The sequence below is a fragment of the Rattus norvegicus genome, chromosome 5 (assembly GCF_036323735.1).
Source record: "Rattus norvegicus strain BN/NHsdMcwi chromosome 5, GRCr8, whole genome shotgun sequence".
NCBI classification, from domain to species: domain Eukaryota; kingdom Metazoa; phylum Chordata; class Mammalia; order Rodentia; family Muridae; genus Rattus; species Rattus norvegicus.
Window position 1 is genome coordinate 12016302 of NC_086023.1, and position 17387 is coordinate 12033688.

Here is a 17387-nt window from a genome sequence, read left to right on the forward strand (position 1 = left end):
TCGAACCATCACAGTGGTCCTTTCTTAGGATGGATAAGAGTGCTACTATTCTCAGAACGATAGTCATTATGCTTTAATTAGAACTTACTGTACCAATTATATAATAAACATTTGTATCTTCCAGACTGCGTATACTGAAACACTAACTCCCAGTGGAATCTAGAGGCAAGCCTTTGGTCATTAGGGAAGACAGGAAGCAAACCTCAACAGAATCTAACCACCAAGTGCCTGACGCCTGGTCATGAAGCGTCAAAGAAATGTCAAATACCCATCTTTTATCAACCCCTTAATGCATGATATTCTATTCCAAATGACCATATCTCTCACAGTGTCAGAATATCAAATGATGCCGTATCTAAGCTCATTTAAATGTTGATCTTGTATTGTAGCTGAAGAAGTCTCCCAGAAAAGCTACTGATGAGTGCTAAACTCAGATGCCCTGGGTGTTAACTGCTATCCACACTGATGGCAAAAGCTGACGTACTGAACTCTTCAAACCTTTATAGAACATAATGATGAGGATATAAGATGGAAATGGATTCAGATCTTAGTGGAATGTCTTGTTAGACTTCCTAGATATAACAATGAAGTTATTGTGCTGAGAGCCACAGTATGTTAGCTATACTTACTCAGTCTTTGAGGAATGTAGCAAGTGTTCAAATCCCAATGTGAACAACAAAGTCCTAGGATGGGTACTACGGCGCACTATTTTTTATCTTTCCCCTTCAAGAGATCTGTTTGGCATGATAACCTTTGTCCTAATAAGATACAAGCTTAAGTCTCAATGTTACTGGCAAATTACCTATGCAGAATTCATTTTTTCCATGACTTTTATAACTTAGTTCTTGAGAGTTTCCCGAGGGTGTATGGTAGCACAATAAAACAGCTCTAGAACATTAGATGCCAAGAACACACTAATGAAGGTTCATTTCTTGCTCACATTGCTTGTCTAATTCATATCAGGAGAGCAATACTCCACATAGTTATGAACCTAATCATCTTTATATGCTACCATTTCACCTTGTAACACATATTAGAAAGAAGTGTCTATGCCCTAAGTCTCTTGCAAATGCCTTGGCTTGGAAGTGATATGTCATATTACCCAGGTGATTCATTGACCAGGACTAGTTATGTAATCTACCTACCTGCAAGGACCTTCTAGAAGTCTAGGAGGCAAAAAGTAATGTTGAGTAAAAAACAGTATGCATCACAGAATACAAATAGCAAGTATATAAACATTACTAAAACCTTGTTTTTCATATTATTCAAGATATATACATATTTGTTTCTCTCATGAAAATATAAACTTTCTTAGTTCATCTGAGGCCCCTGATACATGATCCTGACTATGTTAGAAGGAAAGTTTCTTGTGCAGCTTTTTGTTTAAAATTTCAAGGTCTGGGGGGCTGGAGAGATGGCTCAATGGTTAAGAGCACAGACCGCTCTTCCAGAGGTCCTAAGTTCAATTCTCAGCAACCATACGGTGGCTCACAACCATCTGTAATGGGATCTGATGCCCTCTTCTGGTGTGTCTGAAGACAGCTACAGTGTACTCACATATATAAAATAAAATCTTTTTAAAATTTTTTTACATTATTAAAAATAATTTCAAGTTCTAATGTGAAGTTTCTACAACCACCATAGTCCTCTTTTCACTGAGAATCCACATAGTAATGCAAGTCTTGGGGCAGTCACTCATCAAATTCCCACTGTTTATAAAGGCCTATATACAAACTTATGTGCTAGATCTATAAGCTTCTCCTTTGGTTGTACACTCTTTTTAAACATACATTTGCAAGTCCTATGCTGGCCATTTCATCTTAGAGGCTGCCACTCCTCTTTGCATGTACTAAGCAATATTTGAAAGAAATGAATGCTGTGTGGTTTCTGTCTTCTTGAAACAATGGCTCAATTCTTCCCATAGGCTCTTCATGTACAGCATAAATGATCTAAGCCCAGCTCCAACCATTTCTCAGATGCTCACATCTGAACATCCAGATGTGGGGGTCTAAAAACTTCAAAGACAAGAGGCACCAGAACCATCACACAAAGTTTGCAGAATAACAAAGCACAAGTTGGAAACCAAAAAGTACTGGCATGTGAAAGTTGGGATCTACAGGAGAGCAAGAATTCCATGTCCAGATGAAGACAGATCTCAGTCCCACACCTAGTGACAGTGGCTCTGTATATGTTCAATGTATGTTAATGTATGTTTCATTAGTTTGAAAACAGAGATGTATAAAATCATCAAACATTAAAATTATATCAAGTGACTGTGAATAAATGGACAAAATACTTATATGCAAAACTGAAGACCCTAAAAGCTCCATGAAGGTAGATATGGTACTGTGCACCCCAAGGTTCCTACAGGGTTATAGTGGGTGGAGACACCTAGGAGGTCCTCAAAGCATACTATTGAGACAGCCTGACAAATGAACTGGTGAATGAGTCCTGTCTCAAACAATCTGGAAAGTGATGACTGAAACTCAATGCTGCACTCTGATCTTCACATACATACTATTGTTTATGTGTTTAATCTCTCTCTCTCACACACACACACACACACACACAGATACACACACACACACACACACACACACACACACACACACACACAGAGGGGGTGGTAAACAAAGACTACATTGAGATAAGCCAGCTGGACTAATTCCTAAACCCCTTCATTACTACAAAATAAAGAAATAGACACTGTCAAGTTAGAACATCAGAACACACTGACTGAAAAGACCTGAGGTTTGCAATGCCTTATTTAGGACGTAAATGAGGAAGAAGCTAAGTTTCTTCCATGCAGGTTTCTATTCAATACAGCTGTTTTTATTTCACGCACAGGAAATTTCTACAGCATCATTAAACTTGCTTACTAGAGGTTCCACAAATGTGGCCACACTTGTCTCTTCCTTCAAATCCAGCTGTGCTTACTGGAACCAGAGACCTAGAGGTTCAAGGATTTTGACCTTCTGCTTCCTAGACACAGAGTGTGGACCACCCACTCTGTGAAGTGTCTATAAAATGTTGACTCTTGAAATCACTTTTACAATCTCTTAAATCCCAGTGTTTCCCTAGGATGTCTGTCCTCCTTCCACTGCACAGACTCATCAGGTGACATCATCTATAGCCTCAACTTCTATTATGCTCTATTTGATCATCCTCACAACGATGACACTTAAAATCTTGGCTATATCCTGAGCTGAACTGAGCATGTGAACATCTACACATCGTTTGAAGATATTTCACCACCAGGTGTCCTGGCTAGAATCTCAACACTATCTGTGACCTTTCTTTCCCATCTTTCATCAATTAGTTGTCTAGATTCCTCCCTTTCTGTGCAGTTTGCTCTCCAGCTCTGATTCTATAAGTGTCCTAGCCATTCCTCTGGCATCCAGTTTTTTCCCTTTATGACCAATTTCCTCATGGTTCCCAGAAATTATCTTCCTAAGCAGAAAATTATACTATTTGCTAGCTCGAAGCTCTTTGCTGTTTTCCTTCCCTTCTGGATGGGGTGTAACTTGCAACTGACCAGATGACTTGGTTGTTACTGACTTCTGCACCACTTGGCAAAAATCTGTACAGCCGTGTTCCAGCCACACTGTCTACTCACCTCAGTCATAGGTTAGACATGTATCTTTGGAAAATTCTTGAGCAAAGCCAGGTGAGTTTTACCTGGAACAACCACCCTTTTCCACTCATAGGTTTTGTAAATTTCCACTTCCCTGACTGTACTCAAACCCTCAGCCCTCACCAATTCCACTCACCCCTTTTGCCTTGGAAACACTCACCCATTCTGTACAAAGTGGAGTTGGGTTTGGTTCACACTAGACTCCTTTTGTTTGCAGCAGGATGTTCTTGATTGGCATCTGTCCTTACCTTCGCTTAGTGTATGACTTGGTCTGTCTTCCATGCTGCAGGCAGTAACATCAATTCTTATTTCCTGGTGCATGTGGATTTTGATATTCATGTGGGACAGGAGACTGGTAGTCTTCAGAAAAAGTCCGTTGGAAAATGGAAGGCCAAGTTTCAATATGCCATTACTGGAGGAGAGTGTGGCTCTCAGATAAACACATTATTTGTGACATATTTTAAACCAAAAATTTCTAACAGGAAAAATATTTCAAATCACCAGTTGAATCTTTTTGAAACTTCATTTCATGATGCAAAGTGTTAAATAAAAAATATTCTCATCCTACGAATTTAATCTTCCTCCTTCTGGCTTTCTGCTGAAAAACTGTGTTACGAGCTGTTAGAATTTGGATGAAAAATGTTCCCTCTCAAAGACTTGTAGGGTTCCCAATAACATTTTCGGAAGTAATGTTTTAGATAGATAAGTAACTGGATCTTAAGTTATCAGACCTATATCAATGGGGTAATCTGTTGATGAATAGACACTTAAATGGGTTATCAGGATGTAATGGAAACTAGAAGACTAGACCTGGCTGGGGGAAGTAGGTCACTGAAATGTATATGTTGTTCCTGACTTTCAATTTCTATGCTTCTGGGCCTTCATGAAGTGAGTGATCTCACATCACATAGTCCTTCTGCCATGTCAATCTGCTTCACCATGGGCCATTGGCAAAGGAGCTAGGAGACCATGCTCTGAGACCTCCCAAAACATGGACCAAAATAGAACTTTCTCCTTGAGGTTGATGGTACTCAGTTATGTTGTCACATCCACGAACAGCAACTAATACATAAACCTTTAATTTATTTCCATTCTATAAAAATACTTATTACTAAAATTAGTTTCATCATACAAAAACAATAATGTAAGAAAATTTATTACATCATTTATAATTTTAGTATTTATATTTATAAACATGACTTAATTCAGAAGTCAGAAATTGCTTGTTTATTCCTTAGCTATGTTTTAGTCTTTAACAATTGTTTCTTTCACAGCTATACAGAGTTGTATAACTTAGCATTAATTCATTAAAGCCCACCAAAAAGTCTTGCGTTTAAGGCAAATAAGATAAAAATAGCAAATGTAGATAATAGATTAACTGAGATCCATTCACTTAGAATCAATGCATAGCACATTCCAAAAGAGGCATACATCAGATTTAAACTGGAAGTCTTAATGTGTCTCACTAATTGGATAAATGAACCAGTGATTTTCCTTGCAAGTGCTCTGAGGGCATGCATTTCATTATTCATTATTTTGCTTTACTGAAGTAACATATTGATATATTTTAATAGGAATGGTAATATAATGATATTGGGGCAGTTGTGGGGGGTAAATTTCTTCCCAATGCAAAGAGTTTACATCTCAGAGGCTAACACCAAGCAGTTAACTGCTGCAAAGGACTAATGCTATATCATGGCACATGTGGGCAAGTGTAATGTTTATTAACCCGAAATATGAGATACTATTATAAAAATAGAGGTAGAAAACCTTAGCTAAATTAAAATCCAGAAATTTTTAAGCACTCGAGTCAGCCAACATTTAATATATCAAACATTAATTTTAATAACTACATATAAAGTAACATAAACCCAAGACACTGACCACATCAAAGGATATAAGATTCCATAGCCAATTGACTGAATTAGTGTCCTTGGACTATACATAGATGCACACCCTCCTTACAAGAGTGCTTGTTTATTATTAACATTAGGAAAATAACATTTCTTAGAGATTACATTTAGTACATCAAAGTAGGACTATATGTAAGGATTCAGTCAGCTACAGTCTCCTTAAGGACCACTTGTAAATTCCTTTGCCTGTTTAACAGACAGACCTGTAGAAGAGAAAAAACAGAAAAAGAAAAAGAAAATACATTCAACAATGCATGCATGGAGCTGCACAGCCATAGGGGAGAATGGAACTTTAGTGCTCTCTTCTACTCTGAATGCATTTTTGCCGTGGCCTTGAGCTTGCTGTACCTACGTCAGTCTCATTAGCCCCATGTTTTAATAGTATTTAAATTCTGGTATCTGCATAAAATCCTAATCAGAATGTCATTTTATATTTTCTGCTTCGTGTCACAATTATAGCTAATTTTTCTGGTTTGTCAATTAAGCAATACTTTGGAAGAAGTTTATCAATCTTTACAGTGCTCACAGGGTTTGGTGGAATACTTTGCATACAGCAAAATTCTCAATAAATTTTTATTTAATGAGAGAGGAGAAACAAAGGGAGGAAGGATGACAGAGTAGGAAGAGGGGACTCCACCTGTCTTTGCTTATTTCTTCTTTACCTAGAATTCATTATTTACTCCAAGCAACCCCAGCTAACTCCCATCTTTGACTAGTACCTATCACCCATGACTATCACTCACTCTAGACCCTCGATTAGAATTGTCTGGTGCGCGAACGTACCTATTCTGTCAAGATGATTGTCCATTATACACCGTGTCCATGTTTTTCTTTTCTTCCATATGTTTGTTGGTTGTAAACTACACTGTATGTCATGCCACCCACAATTGTGATGAGCTACTTTTCTAGTATATTTCCAAATCTATTTATTAAATATGAATCACCAGAATGACAGTGTTTCTAGGTACTCTTAGATTGAAGAACAGTATACCTATAAACCTTGTAAAAAACATTTGAAAGACAAAAGTGCATGATGGCTACTAGTAGAGTCAGTCTATGGTACAAATGGACAGAACCATAAAGAAGACATCTGTAAGGACTTGGAGACTTGAGCAAGAAAAGACAGGATTTTTTTTCTCACCATATTTTGAAACAAAAGGTCATAAAGACTTTAATAATTTATATAACATCTGTTAATTATGGAATTATTGTGAAGAAACAAAAGGAATTATCATATTACTAAAATACAACATTAATGACATTTTTGTTTGTAACCATCCAGGTTATTTTCAATAAATATAAATTTCTTGCATATATGCCTGTACTGTATATATGAAAAAATTAGTTTATATTTAATATTCTGTTCTGTGACTTGATTTTTTAATAAAAATATTAGGATAAAACTTCCGCATCAGGATCAGAATGTATGTTTGTATATGAGTATATGTGCATGTGTATGTGTATGAATATGTATATTTATATATCTCATATATCCTAAAAAATCATAGTTCTTTAGTATGAAATGAATATAATTTCAAAATTAACTCCTGTTGGTGGAAACTAGATTATTTCTATTTTTATATGCTTTCCACATTTACTATAAAATTTTCCTAGGTTTTATAATACAACATTTTCTTCTTTTATCTAAAACATACAAAGGGGAATATACTATTATTAATGCAACATACAATGTATTGAAGAACTTTTCTTGAAATGATTTTCTAATATGGAATTCGCAGGTTAATACATGCATAGGGTGAAAAGCAAATGAGCAACTATGGGAGACTCAGCTGTGGGAGAGCTCCCTTTCTTAGGTCCACAGTAGCATTGGCCAGCCACATGTAAGGTGTAGACTATTCCAAAGTTCTTTTTAGTTTTGTTATTTTGTGACTTACTGGATACCAAGGGAAACAAAATTCACTGGTTCTCTCTAAACTATCCAAAAAGAAGATATATCTGATTGTTTTTTATCTTTTTTAAAAAATTGGGATATATAGATATTTTCATAGATATGGTGTTTGTTGTTCTGAAAGTTCGGGGAATAATCAGTGGCATTGTAGAGTCTAGCACAACTGGGAAATATGTTTTTAGCCTCTATTTATCTACTCTCTAGATCTAGAGTCTAGAAGTTATTTATTGTCCTAGAACAGCAAACTGAGGAAGCAGGAGGGAAGGGGAGAGAAGGAAAGGAAGATAATGTAGGGGACTAAACACAAACTTTTTTCTCATGAGGTTCTAAACAATATGTATTTTAAACAATATGAGCTGTGAGCAGTTACAGAGAATAAACCCGATTACCTGCTGTTGATATTAAATGCCATGAGCAAACATACCTGAGTAGACCAGGGTAGGGCAGGAAGAGCATGGCACACAGAGAAGATCAGCAGAACCTGGGCAATTGGAAGAGAAAGGTAATACACTGGGTTTAGACCAAAATTAAAATTCTCTGCCGCTTTAACCCCATTCCTCGAGAAAACTAATCAGTTAAGATCAAACTCAAACCTTCAGTGTGAGCAGAGTGTCAGCCGCATGTTAACTGTTCAACAGTGTGCAGGTTGTCATTCTGCAATCCAGTCAATTTCAATTTCAAAATCTTGTTGGTTTTTAAATAAAGTATAGAGAAAATGTCTCCCTAGGTCATATTCTGGGAATACATGTGAACACTAGAAATGTTCTCATCTAGATAATAGTCACAATTCTGAGGCTCAGTGTTAGAGGGCGAATGAATAATTATATGTACCATATAATGATGCTATAAAAGTATACAAAGTTTCATCATCCTGAAGCTGGAGATTTACATGTGATAGTGTCTATGAACTAATAAACCATATTTATAGCAAAGGATGCACAATACTGCATCATCAGTGGAATTCTTCTGGATGCAGTAAGGAGAGTAGACTGTGAGCTGATCTCTAAAGGAAGGAAAATAGTCCCTACTGGGATGATAGGATATCTTATTTCTAAAAAGTGGAAAAAAAGAATAAGCAGAAATCAGACAATAGAAGCAAATTAAAGGACAAAGGTACATGTCTTAAAGAGAAACAAAATGGAAGAAAGTTATAAAATTCCTACATAGCTCTAGGAACACCTGTCCTGGGTGTTACTATGGATGATCTATAATTTTCTACAACACTCAAGAATTTTCCAAAGCATTATACTATATCTGCTTTTTAAAGGGTCAAAAGGCACAATGGTGTAAATAAGACATAGAAGTGCCTCAATAAAAGAAATTAACTTGACACTCATCAAAACTATTCAAAAAAAATTTATGGCACCCATTACAAAGAACTCTATTAAGGGATATGGTGATAGGTCAATGAGTAAAATGCTTGCTATGCAATCATGAACACCAGAGTTTAGATTCTTAGTCCCCATATAAAAGTCAGATGGACAAAATGGCGGACCTTTATAATCCTAGCCCAGTGTATGGGAGATAATGGTAGGGGATTCCTAGGTAGGCTTGCTTTTTAAATTAGCTGAATCTGTGAGTGAACTCTGGACTTGAGTGAGAGGCCCTGCCTCAATGACTAAGGTGAGACTGATGAAAAAGATGCTAATCTTGGGTTTCCACATAGAAACTTATATGTGCACATGTATCCATACATATATGTGCACCTACACACATATGGAAAATACATGCTCACTAGACATATTTATATGTGACATAAAAAGAATTTTATTAAGTATGTGTCGGCAGGTGCTTCTTCAACTAGAGTGCAGAGACACTGCTCTGTTTTGTCATGTTGCATCATGCATCAGTGAGCTTGTGTTTTCAATAGAGTCCAAGTCTTGTCATATGTTGTGATCATAAGTAAGTTAACATTTCCCATCATTTACAAAGGATGGCAATGAGCAAAAACATTTCTTGAACATCATTAAGGAATGTACATCTAGCATTTTTATAGTTTTCAAATTCAATTGATTTGGAAGTATAAAAGACATTTGAACTGAAAATGGCAGTTGTATCAGAAGTGGAGAGTGAACAATAATGGAAAATGTGGTATATTTTAGAAGTCTTCACATTGTTGAGTTCAGACAAATTCATATTGTATTCATGTTTGAGTACACATTAGAACCTGATGGATATTAAAGGCCCCAAGAAGAAATTATTCAATTTCTCATTAAATTTATTAACTAGACATGTTAAGAGTCATGGCACAGGTATCTATTAAATAAATATGTAAATATTTAATGAATACCTTCAATAAAGTGTTTCCTAAAAGGCTAACTTTTTAAATAGATAAAAGCAATGATTGAGGCATAAAGTCATCTATAAATGGTAGAAACTTAAAAAGGATCATTTTAATTGCTAATAATGGATAATTTTCTCTGTCCTAGTATAAAAGAGAATGTCACAGTTAATTTATGTCTCAGAATCCAAAGAAAGGCCGTGATTTTGTTTTGAACAATGTTTAATTATACTAAAGATGATATACAGTTCTAAGATATTTAGTCAACATTTCAAAACTAGTCATTTTGAAGGAATTTGGCAGCACGTCTTGAACAGTTGTTCTACTTTTAATAGCTCTCTATGTGACTGAAGACATGCCTGATGTAATTACTAAGCAATATTTATTTTATTCTGTCAAATATCTAATTTTTATGTTTATTATATATGCCTCCCTTAATTTTATGGATGACTTTGCTCATAGATAATAATTTGGAACACAATGTAAATATAATGAAATCAAGTTGAAGTTTCTATTAAAACCAGATTTCTTGCCCAAATACATTAGCATCTCTGTTTCTTTCTCTATTGGTTTCCCATATTTTCTTTTGTTTCCCCTTTGCTACACAGTGCAAAATGGAATGACTTCTTTCTTATGCTATGCATATGCCTATTTTTTTACACCTATAGTGTTTTAGCTTCTGTTATGATTTGGATGTGAAATGTCCTTTATAGGCTCATATGGTTGAATATTTTATTCCCTAGCTGGTAGCATTGTTTTCAGTGTTTGTAGAATCTTGGGGAGGCAAAGTACAATGAGAGGAAGTATATCATTGGATATGTTTTTTGAAGCTTTACTGTCTCACTGGCCTTCCTGTGAGTTCTCTGCTTCCTCACCTGTGGTAATGGGAGGAGTCCCAGCCCTATGTTCCTATCACAGTGAATTCCATTATACCCTCAGTTATGTAATGAACAGTACCCTCTCAAACCAGGAGCTAGAATAAACTATTTTTTAAGTTGGTTCTTGTCAGGTATTTTGTCACAGCAATGAGAAAAGAAGCAAATACAAATATGGCAGCTACAGAGGTAGAGAAATATCCAAGTAGAATACATGGCTTTATATTAGGTTAGGATGTAAGTTGGTAATTGTGTATTCTTGTGAAGGGAATTCTATTCTTAAAATCTCAATTTTTAAAACCAAAGTCATAATATACATCATCTCTATGGTAGATCCAGGGTTCACATTTGAGTAAGATTATTGATTAGTCTTCTCCTGTAGCACTGTCCACAGAATCTTCTAGGACTAGGAAAACTATCCATTAGGGATGAAGCTTGATTTCTTCATGTCCTGTGACTTGTATATAAAGTATCTTTAGCAATAGAGTCTTACCATCAAGCTCTATGGCAGGTTCTTATCCTGTGGGCCACAACCCCTTTGACAAGCGGCTATCTCCTAAAATATTTCCTTTATGGTTCATAACAGCAGTAAAATTACAGTTATAAAATAGCAGTGAAACTAATTTTATGGTTGGGGGTCACCACAACATGAAGAACTGAATCAAAGGGTTGCAGCATTTGAAAAGTTGAGAACTACTGTTCTAGAGAGTAACCCAGAACAGTAATAATAGCTGGGAATGTTGAGGGGGTTCTATGGGATGTCACTAAATAACAACTAAAAAGGAGGTAACCCATATCTGGAACTGAGTATTTTATTAGATATTCTATGGCATCTGTAATGGTTATTGTCTCCTGTTAGAGAGCAATTCCATTTAAACTCCTTTTATATATGTATATATTTTAGGAAGCCTCTAGAATAGCAGATTTTTACAACACATTTTCAAGGGCAATTATTATTTTTCCTCCCCATACTCCCTCTTCTGTGCTGCTCTCCCATCTCCCATTGCACTGAGACTCTTTGGCCCCAATATCACCCCTCCCCCACCATTTTCCCTTTCATACTATATGAATTACATCTCCCATCCTTTGAAATATAGATGCATGGCCTGAATTCTATGGGTACTTTACAATTTAAACACTTACCTAAAGATTCAAAGTCAGCAACAATATATGAAAAAGAACACACACATTAGTTTTGTGGGTCTGGATTATCTCACTGAGAATGATTATTTCCAATTCTATCTAGAATTTTCATAGTTTATTTCTCTTTATTGTGGAATAATATTATGTCGTATGAATGCATCACATTTTTCATTACCCTTTTATCAGTTGATGGATGCCTAAGCAGTTCAATTTCCTATCTATTGTGAATAGAACAGCAATAAACTTGATGGGCAAGTATCTCTGATGGGAATATCTCTTGGAGTGGTACAGCTGGATCATATAGTAGGCCACTCTTTCTATCTAGATTTTAAAATAATATCCACACTAATTTCAAAACTTATACAGGAATACAAAATTCTCAAAAGTAAGAGACAGCGAAAACATTATACCAACATCAACCAAAATATAGTTGATATACAATGTCTCAGATGATGTGAAAATTAATGCAAAATTATTGCTAAGGATAATTAGTTGTATTTACTTAAAGCTTCCAACTTGCCAGGGAAGAGTAATTCTAAATATTTGTAACCTGAATAACATTGAAATTTAGAAATCAAATAAAAAAAACTCACAGAGATAAAAAGAGAACACATCCATACATACCCTAAGAGTTTTTAACACATGTCCTATGGTGATGAATATAATACCATCTACTCAAATAATCAGCAAAAACATAGATATATGCGCATCAAAAGCACACCCAGAGAGAAAACTATACCCAGCGACAGAATAGGTTTTCCTCATTGTTGTTCAGGAATATATTGCTTTACTACAGTTGTCACAAACTAGTCGCATCCTGGATTACCCATGCAGTATCAACACATTTTGAGTGATTTAAAGCAGCCACATAAAATGGATGCAATATAAAAACAGAGTTAGACATGTAGGGAACAATTCACTTTAAACCAACAGATCTGAAATGAAGAAAGGCCAGCTTCTCATTCCAGAATCATCTATCTTCTCCGAGCTGTATGTTTTGTCATTGATACCCAGCTTTTTAACAGAAAGCATCTATTGACATGTAAGTTTGCAGACCATGAAGCTCAGTCATGAATGGAGGAAAGCAAGGCATTCACTCTGCTAGGCCCTCGGTGCTTATGTTGAAGAACATTAGTGATGTTTGTTTAGAGAACATATCTCAGTTCAATGTTATTTTTTTAATCTATGTGAAAATAATGAAGGGGCTATTTAATTTCAATATATTGAGTGCTGAAAGCATTACTATATTTCAAAATGTTTCTCATTTTGTCTATCTGATTTGATTCACAAAACCATAGTTTATAATTTATAAGTATTCAATTGTTAGCCACAGTACTGGGAAAAGATAAGAGCAAGTGCTATCTAAGTGTGGCAGTCCTCAAGGACATTTTGTGTTTTTTGCAGAAACAAGATATACATATATGAAACAATTATAAAAATTGGCAAGGAAAGAATCCTATTCTTGTGAAATTTAAATAACTGATGTTAATGACTATAGCTGAGGAAAATTGACATGTGGTGCTGAGTGTTTCTTAGACTTCAGCTGTATAGGCAACTAGCATAGATCCACGGCAGATGCTTCAAAGGTGTGAATGCTTTTCAATGGCTTTTGAGACAGGGCACACCCAAATCAGGAGGCTCACAACTGTCTGTAGCTACAGTTCCAGTGGGTCTTTTATCCTCTTCTGGCCTCTGCAGGTACCTGCACTCATGTGTTATACATATAGGGACACACACATATGCACATAATTTTTTTAAAAAAATAAGAAAACATTCTAATAATTTAGCCATGTTCAAAATCAAAATACCAAAAGTATTTTAAGCCAAAACAAAGTCAAGCATATTACAGATCTGTTTTATTCTGAATTCTGAATGCAAATGCAGAAAAAGACAAAATAATGTTACCTCAGTAATAAAAATGAGGCTATAAATACCTATTAGCCATATAGATAAATGTAACTCTGTCAAGCAAATATAAGACGACCATTCTCTTACACTAAGTGTTTCTTTGACTTCTCTGTATATTACAATAGGAACATGCTTGTATTCTGCCTCGGGTTCTATTTCCCTAGTTACAGTACAAATTTTGTTTTCCCTCCTGATCTGAATTGGGAAGGTTTCAATATTGTGTTGCGTAGTTTGTTAAAGGGATTATTTTTAGGTTAAAAAATTTTACTTATATTTAAAATAAATTGAGCTTCTTAAGATAATTGATTTCATTGGTTTTTTTAAATTTCAATCTGGTAATGCATTACTAGTTTGATATTATGATTTATATGTAATAAGAATTGTATTGTCATCAATTTGTGTAGGATTTTAAATCTAATTGATAATACTATTACTTATTCATAGAATATTCATTTTCCCCTGAAATATCACTATTAAGTATTAAAATCATACTTAGTTTAGTTTTATAAAATGAATAAGAGGGTGTTACCTTTCTAATTTTCTGGGAGTTTTATATAATATTCAGTGTTAAAATAACAAAAGATCAGAAAATTTTCCATGTAAGTTTTGTAGTTATGGATATAAATTTTTAAATAGTTAAATTCTACTCAGGTTTTTTTTTTTTTACCTCTTCTGTTAGCTTTGGTAAGTTATATTTTAAGAATTTCTACATTTCACCATTCTAGTCTCCATATGCACCCAGAGCTAAGGCTGTCCCACAGCCCTCCAGATCCAAAACCTACCTGGAGAGAGCTGGTCTCCCAGGAGTGGTCAAACTCGTAAACCCACAGGAAAGACCCCACTTTTGCTCACTAACTGTCCAAAGAGGGACCTACCAGGAGCACACAGGGCACAGGATCATTGGAGTACTCTGGGACAAGACACTTTCAGTCTCCATATGCTCCAAGAGCTAAGGCTGTCCCACAGCCCTCCAGACCCAAAATCTGCCCAAAGAGAGATGGTCTCCCAGGAGTGATCTCACTCTTATGATCATAGATTCACAAGCCCACTAGAAACACAAGCTCCAGTCAGAGACAGCAAGACCAACTAACATCAGAGATAACCAGATGTTGAGAAACAAGCACAAGAACATAAGCAACAGAAACCAAGGCTACTTGGCAGCATCAGAAGCCAGTTCTCCCATCACAACAAGTTCTGGATACCCCAACACACCAGAAAAGCAAGATTTGGATTTAAAATCACATCTCATGATGATGATAAAGGACTTTAAGAAGGAGATAAATAACTCCTTTAAAGAAATATAGGACAGCACAGCTAAATAAGTAGAAGCCTTTAAAGAGGAAACACAAAAATCCCTTAACAAGTTACAGAAAAATACAAGCAAACAGGTAAAAGAACTGAACAAAACCATCCAGGATCCAAAAATGGAAAGAGAAACAATTAAGAATCACAAAGAGAGACAACCATGGAGATAGGAAACCTAGGGAAGAGGTCAGGAGTCATACATGCAAGCATCAACAACAGAATACAAGAGATTGAAGAGAGAATCACAGGGCCAGAAGATATCATAGAAAACATTGGCAAAATAATCAAAGGAAATGTAAAATGCAAAAAGCTCCTAAGCCAAAACATCCAGGAAATCCAGGATACAACCAGAAATTCAAACCTATAGATAATAGGTATAGAAAAGAAGGAATATTCCCAACTTAAAAGTCCAGCAAATATCTTCAACAAAATTATAGAAGAAAACTTCCCAACCAGAAGAAAGAAATGCTCATAAAAATACAAGAAGCCTATTGAATTCGAAATAGATTGGACAAGAAAAGAAATTCCTCCTGTCACATAATAGTCAAAACACCAAATGCACAAAACAAAATAAAACAGAACAAAATATTAAAAGCAGAAAGGAAAAAAGGTCACATAACATATAAAGGCAGACCTATCAGAATTATACCAGACTTCTCAACAGAGACTATGAAAGGCAGAAGATCCTGGACAGATGTAATACAAACCCTAAATGAACACAAAGACCAGTCCGGGTTACTATATCCAGCAAAACTCTCAATTAACATAGATGGAGAAATCAATATATTTCATAAAAAAAAAATTTACACAATAACTTTCCACAAATCCAGCCCTACAAGGGATAATAGATGGAAATCTACAACACAAAGAGGGAAACTACACCATAGAAAAAGCAAGGAAGTAATTTTCTTGCAACAAATCAAAAAGAAGAGAAACACACAAACATAATTTCACTTCTAACAACAAAAATAACAGGGAACAATCACTATTCCTTAAAACCTCTTAACAGTAATGAATTCAATTCCCCAATAAAAAGACATAGACTAACACTGGATACTTAAACAGGAACCAGCATTTTGCTGCATACAGGAAACACACCTTTGTGACAAAAACAGACACTCCCTAAAAGTAAAAGGCTAGGAAAAATTTTTCCAAGCAAATGATCCCAAGAAACAAGCTGGAGTAGCCATTGTAATAACAAATAAAATCAACTTGCAACCAAAAGTTATCAAAAGAGATAAGGAAGGACACTTCATATTCATCAAAGGAAAAATTTACCAACATGAACTCTCAATTCTGAACGTTTATGTTCCAAATACAAGGGCACCCACATTAATGAAAAGAACTTTACTAAAGCCCAAAGCACACATTGCACCACACACAATAATATTGGGAGACTTCAAAACACCATTCTCATCAATAGATAGATCATGGAAACAGAAACTAAATGGAGACATAGAGAAACTAACAGAAGTTATGAACCAAATTAATATAACAATATCTATGGAACATTTCATACTAAAACAAAAGAATGTACCTTCTTCTAAGCACCTCATGGTACTTTCTCCAAAATTGATCTTATAATCTGTCACAAAACAGGCTTCAACAGATACAAGAAGATTCAAGAAATCCCAGGCATCTGATCAGATAACCACGAACTAAGGCTGGTCTTCAATAACAACAAAAACAAGAGAAAATCTGCATACACATGGAAGCTGAATGCTGCTCTACTCATAGATAACTTGGTCAAGGAAGAAATAAAGAAAGAAATTAAAGATGTTTTAGAATTTAATGAAAATGAATGTACAACATACCCAAACTTATGTGATCCAATGAACGCAGTCCTAAGAGGAAAACTCATAACTTTGAGTGCCTCCAAAAGGAAACAGGAAAAGGCATAACACTAACAGCTTGAGAGCACACCTAAAAGCTCTAGAAAAAAAAGAAGCAAATTCACCCAAGGAAACAATGTAGGAAATAATGAAACTCAGAAGTGAAATCTACCAAATAGAAACAAACAGAACCATATAAAGGATCAGTGAAGCAGAAGCTGGTTATTTGAGAAAATAAAAAAGATAGATAAACACTTAGACTTTCCAGAGGTCACAGAGAGTATCCAAATTAACAAAATCATAAAGGAAAAGGGAGACATAACAGAACCTGGGGAAATTCTAACAATTATCAGATCCTACTACAAAAGCCTATCCTCAGCAAAACTGGAGAATCTGGAGGAAATGGACAATTTTCTAGACAGATACCAGGTACCAAAGTTAAATCAGGATCAGATACACATTTAATTGTACCATAACCCTTAAAGAAATAGAAGCAATCATTAAAAGTCTCCCAACTAAAAAGAACCCTAGGACCAGATAGGTGTACTGCAGAATTCCATCAGAACCTCAAAGATAACATAATGCCA

At 35.4% G+C, this 17387-nt stretch overlaps 1 protein-coding gene across 9 annotated transcripts in view; it reads right to left on the reverse strand.

Annotated features, from left to right (window-relative positions):
• Positions 1–4698: 4698 nt before the first annotated feature.
• Positions 4699–17387, reverse strand: part of C5h8orf34 (similar to human chromosome 8 open reading frame 34) — a 539213-nt gene continuing 526524 nt past the window's right edge. For 8 of the 9 annotated variants that reach the window (XM_063288168.1, XM_017593564.3, XM_039110519.2 and 5 more), the window contains 2 exons: positions 7881–7937; positions 5455–5750 (listed from right to left, as the gene is read on the reverse strand). In XM_063288168.1, coding sequence (XP_063144238.1) covers positions 5707–5750; positions 7881–7937 — 101 coding nt within the window. In that variant the 3' untranslated portion in view covers positions 5455–5706. Of the gene's footprint in view, positions 5751–7880; positions 7938–17387 lie in introns of all 9 variants that reach the window. The other variant, NM_001109259.2, reaches the window with a different exon arrangement.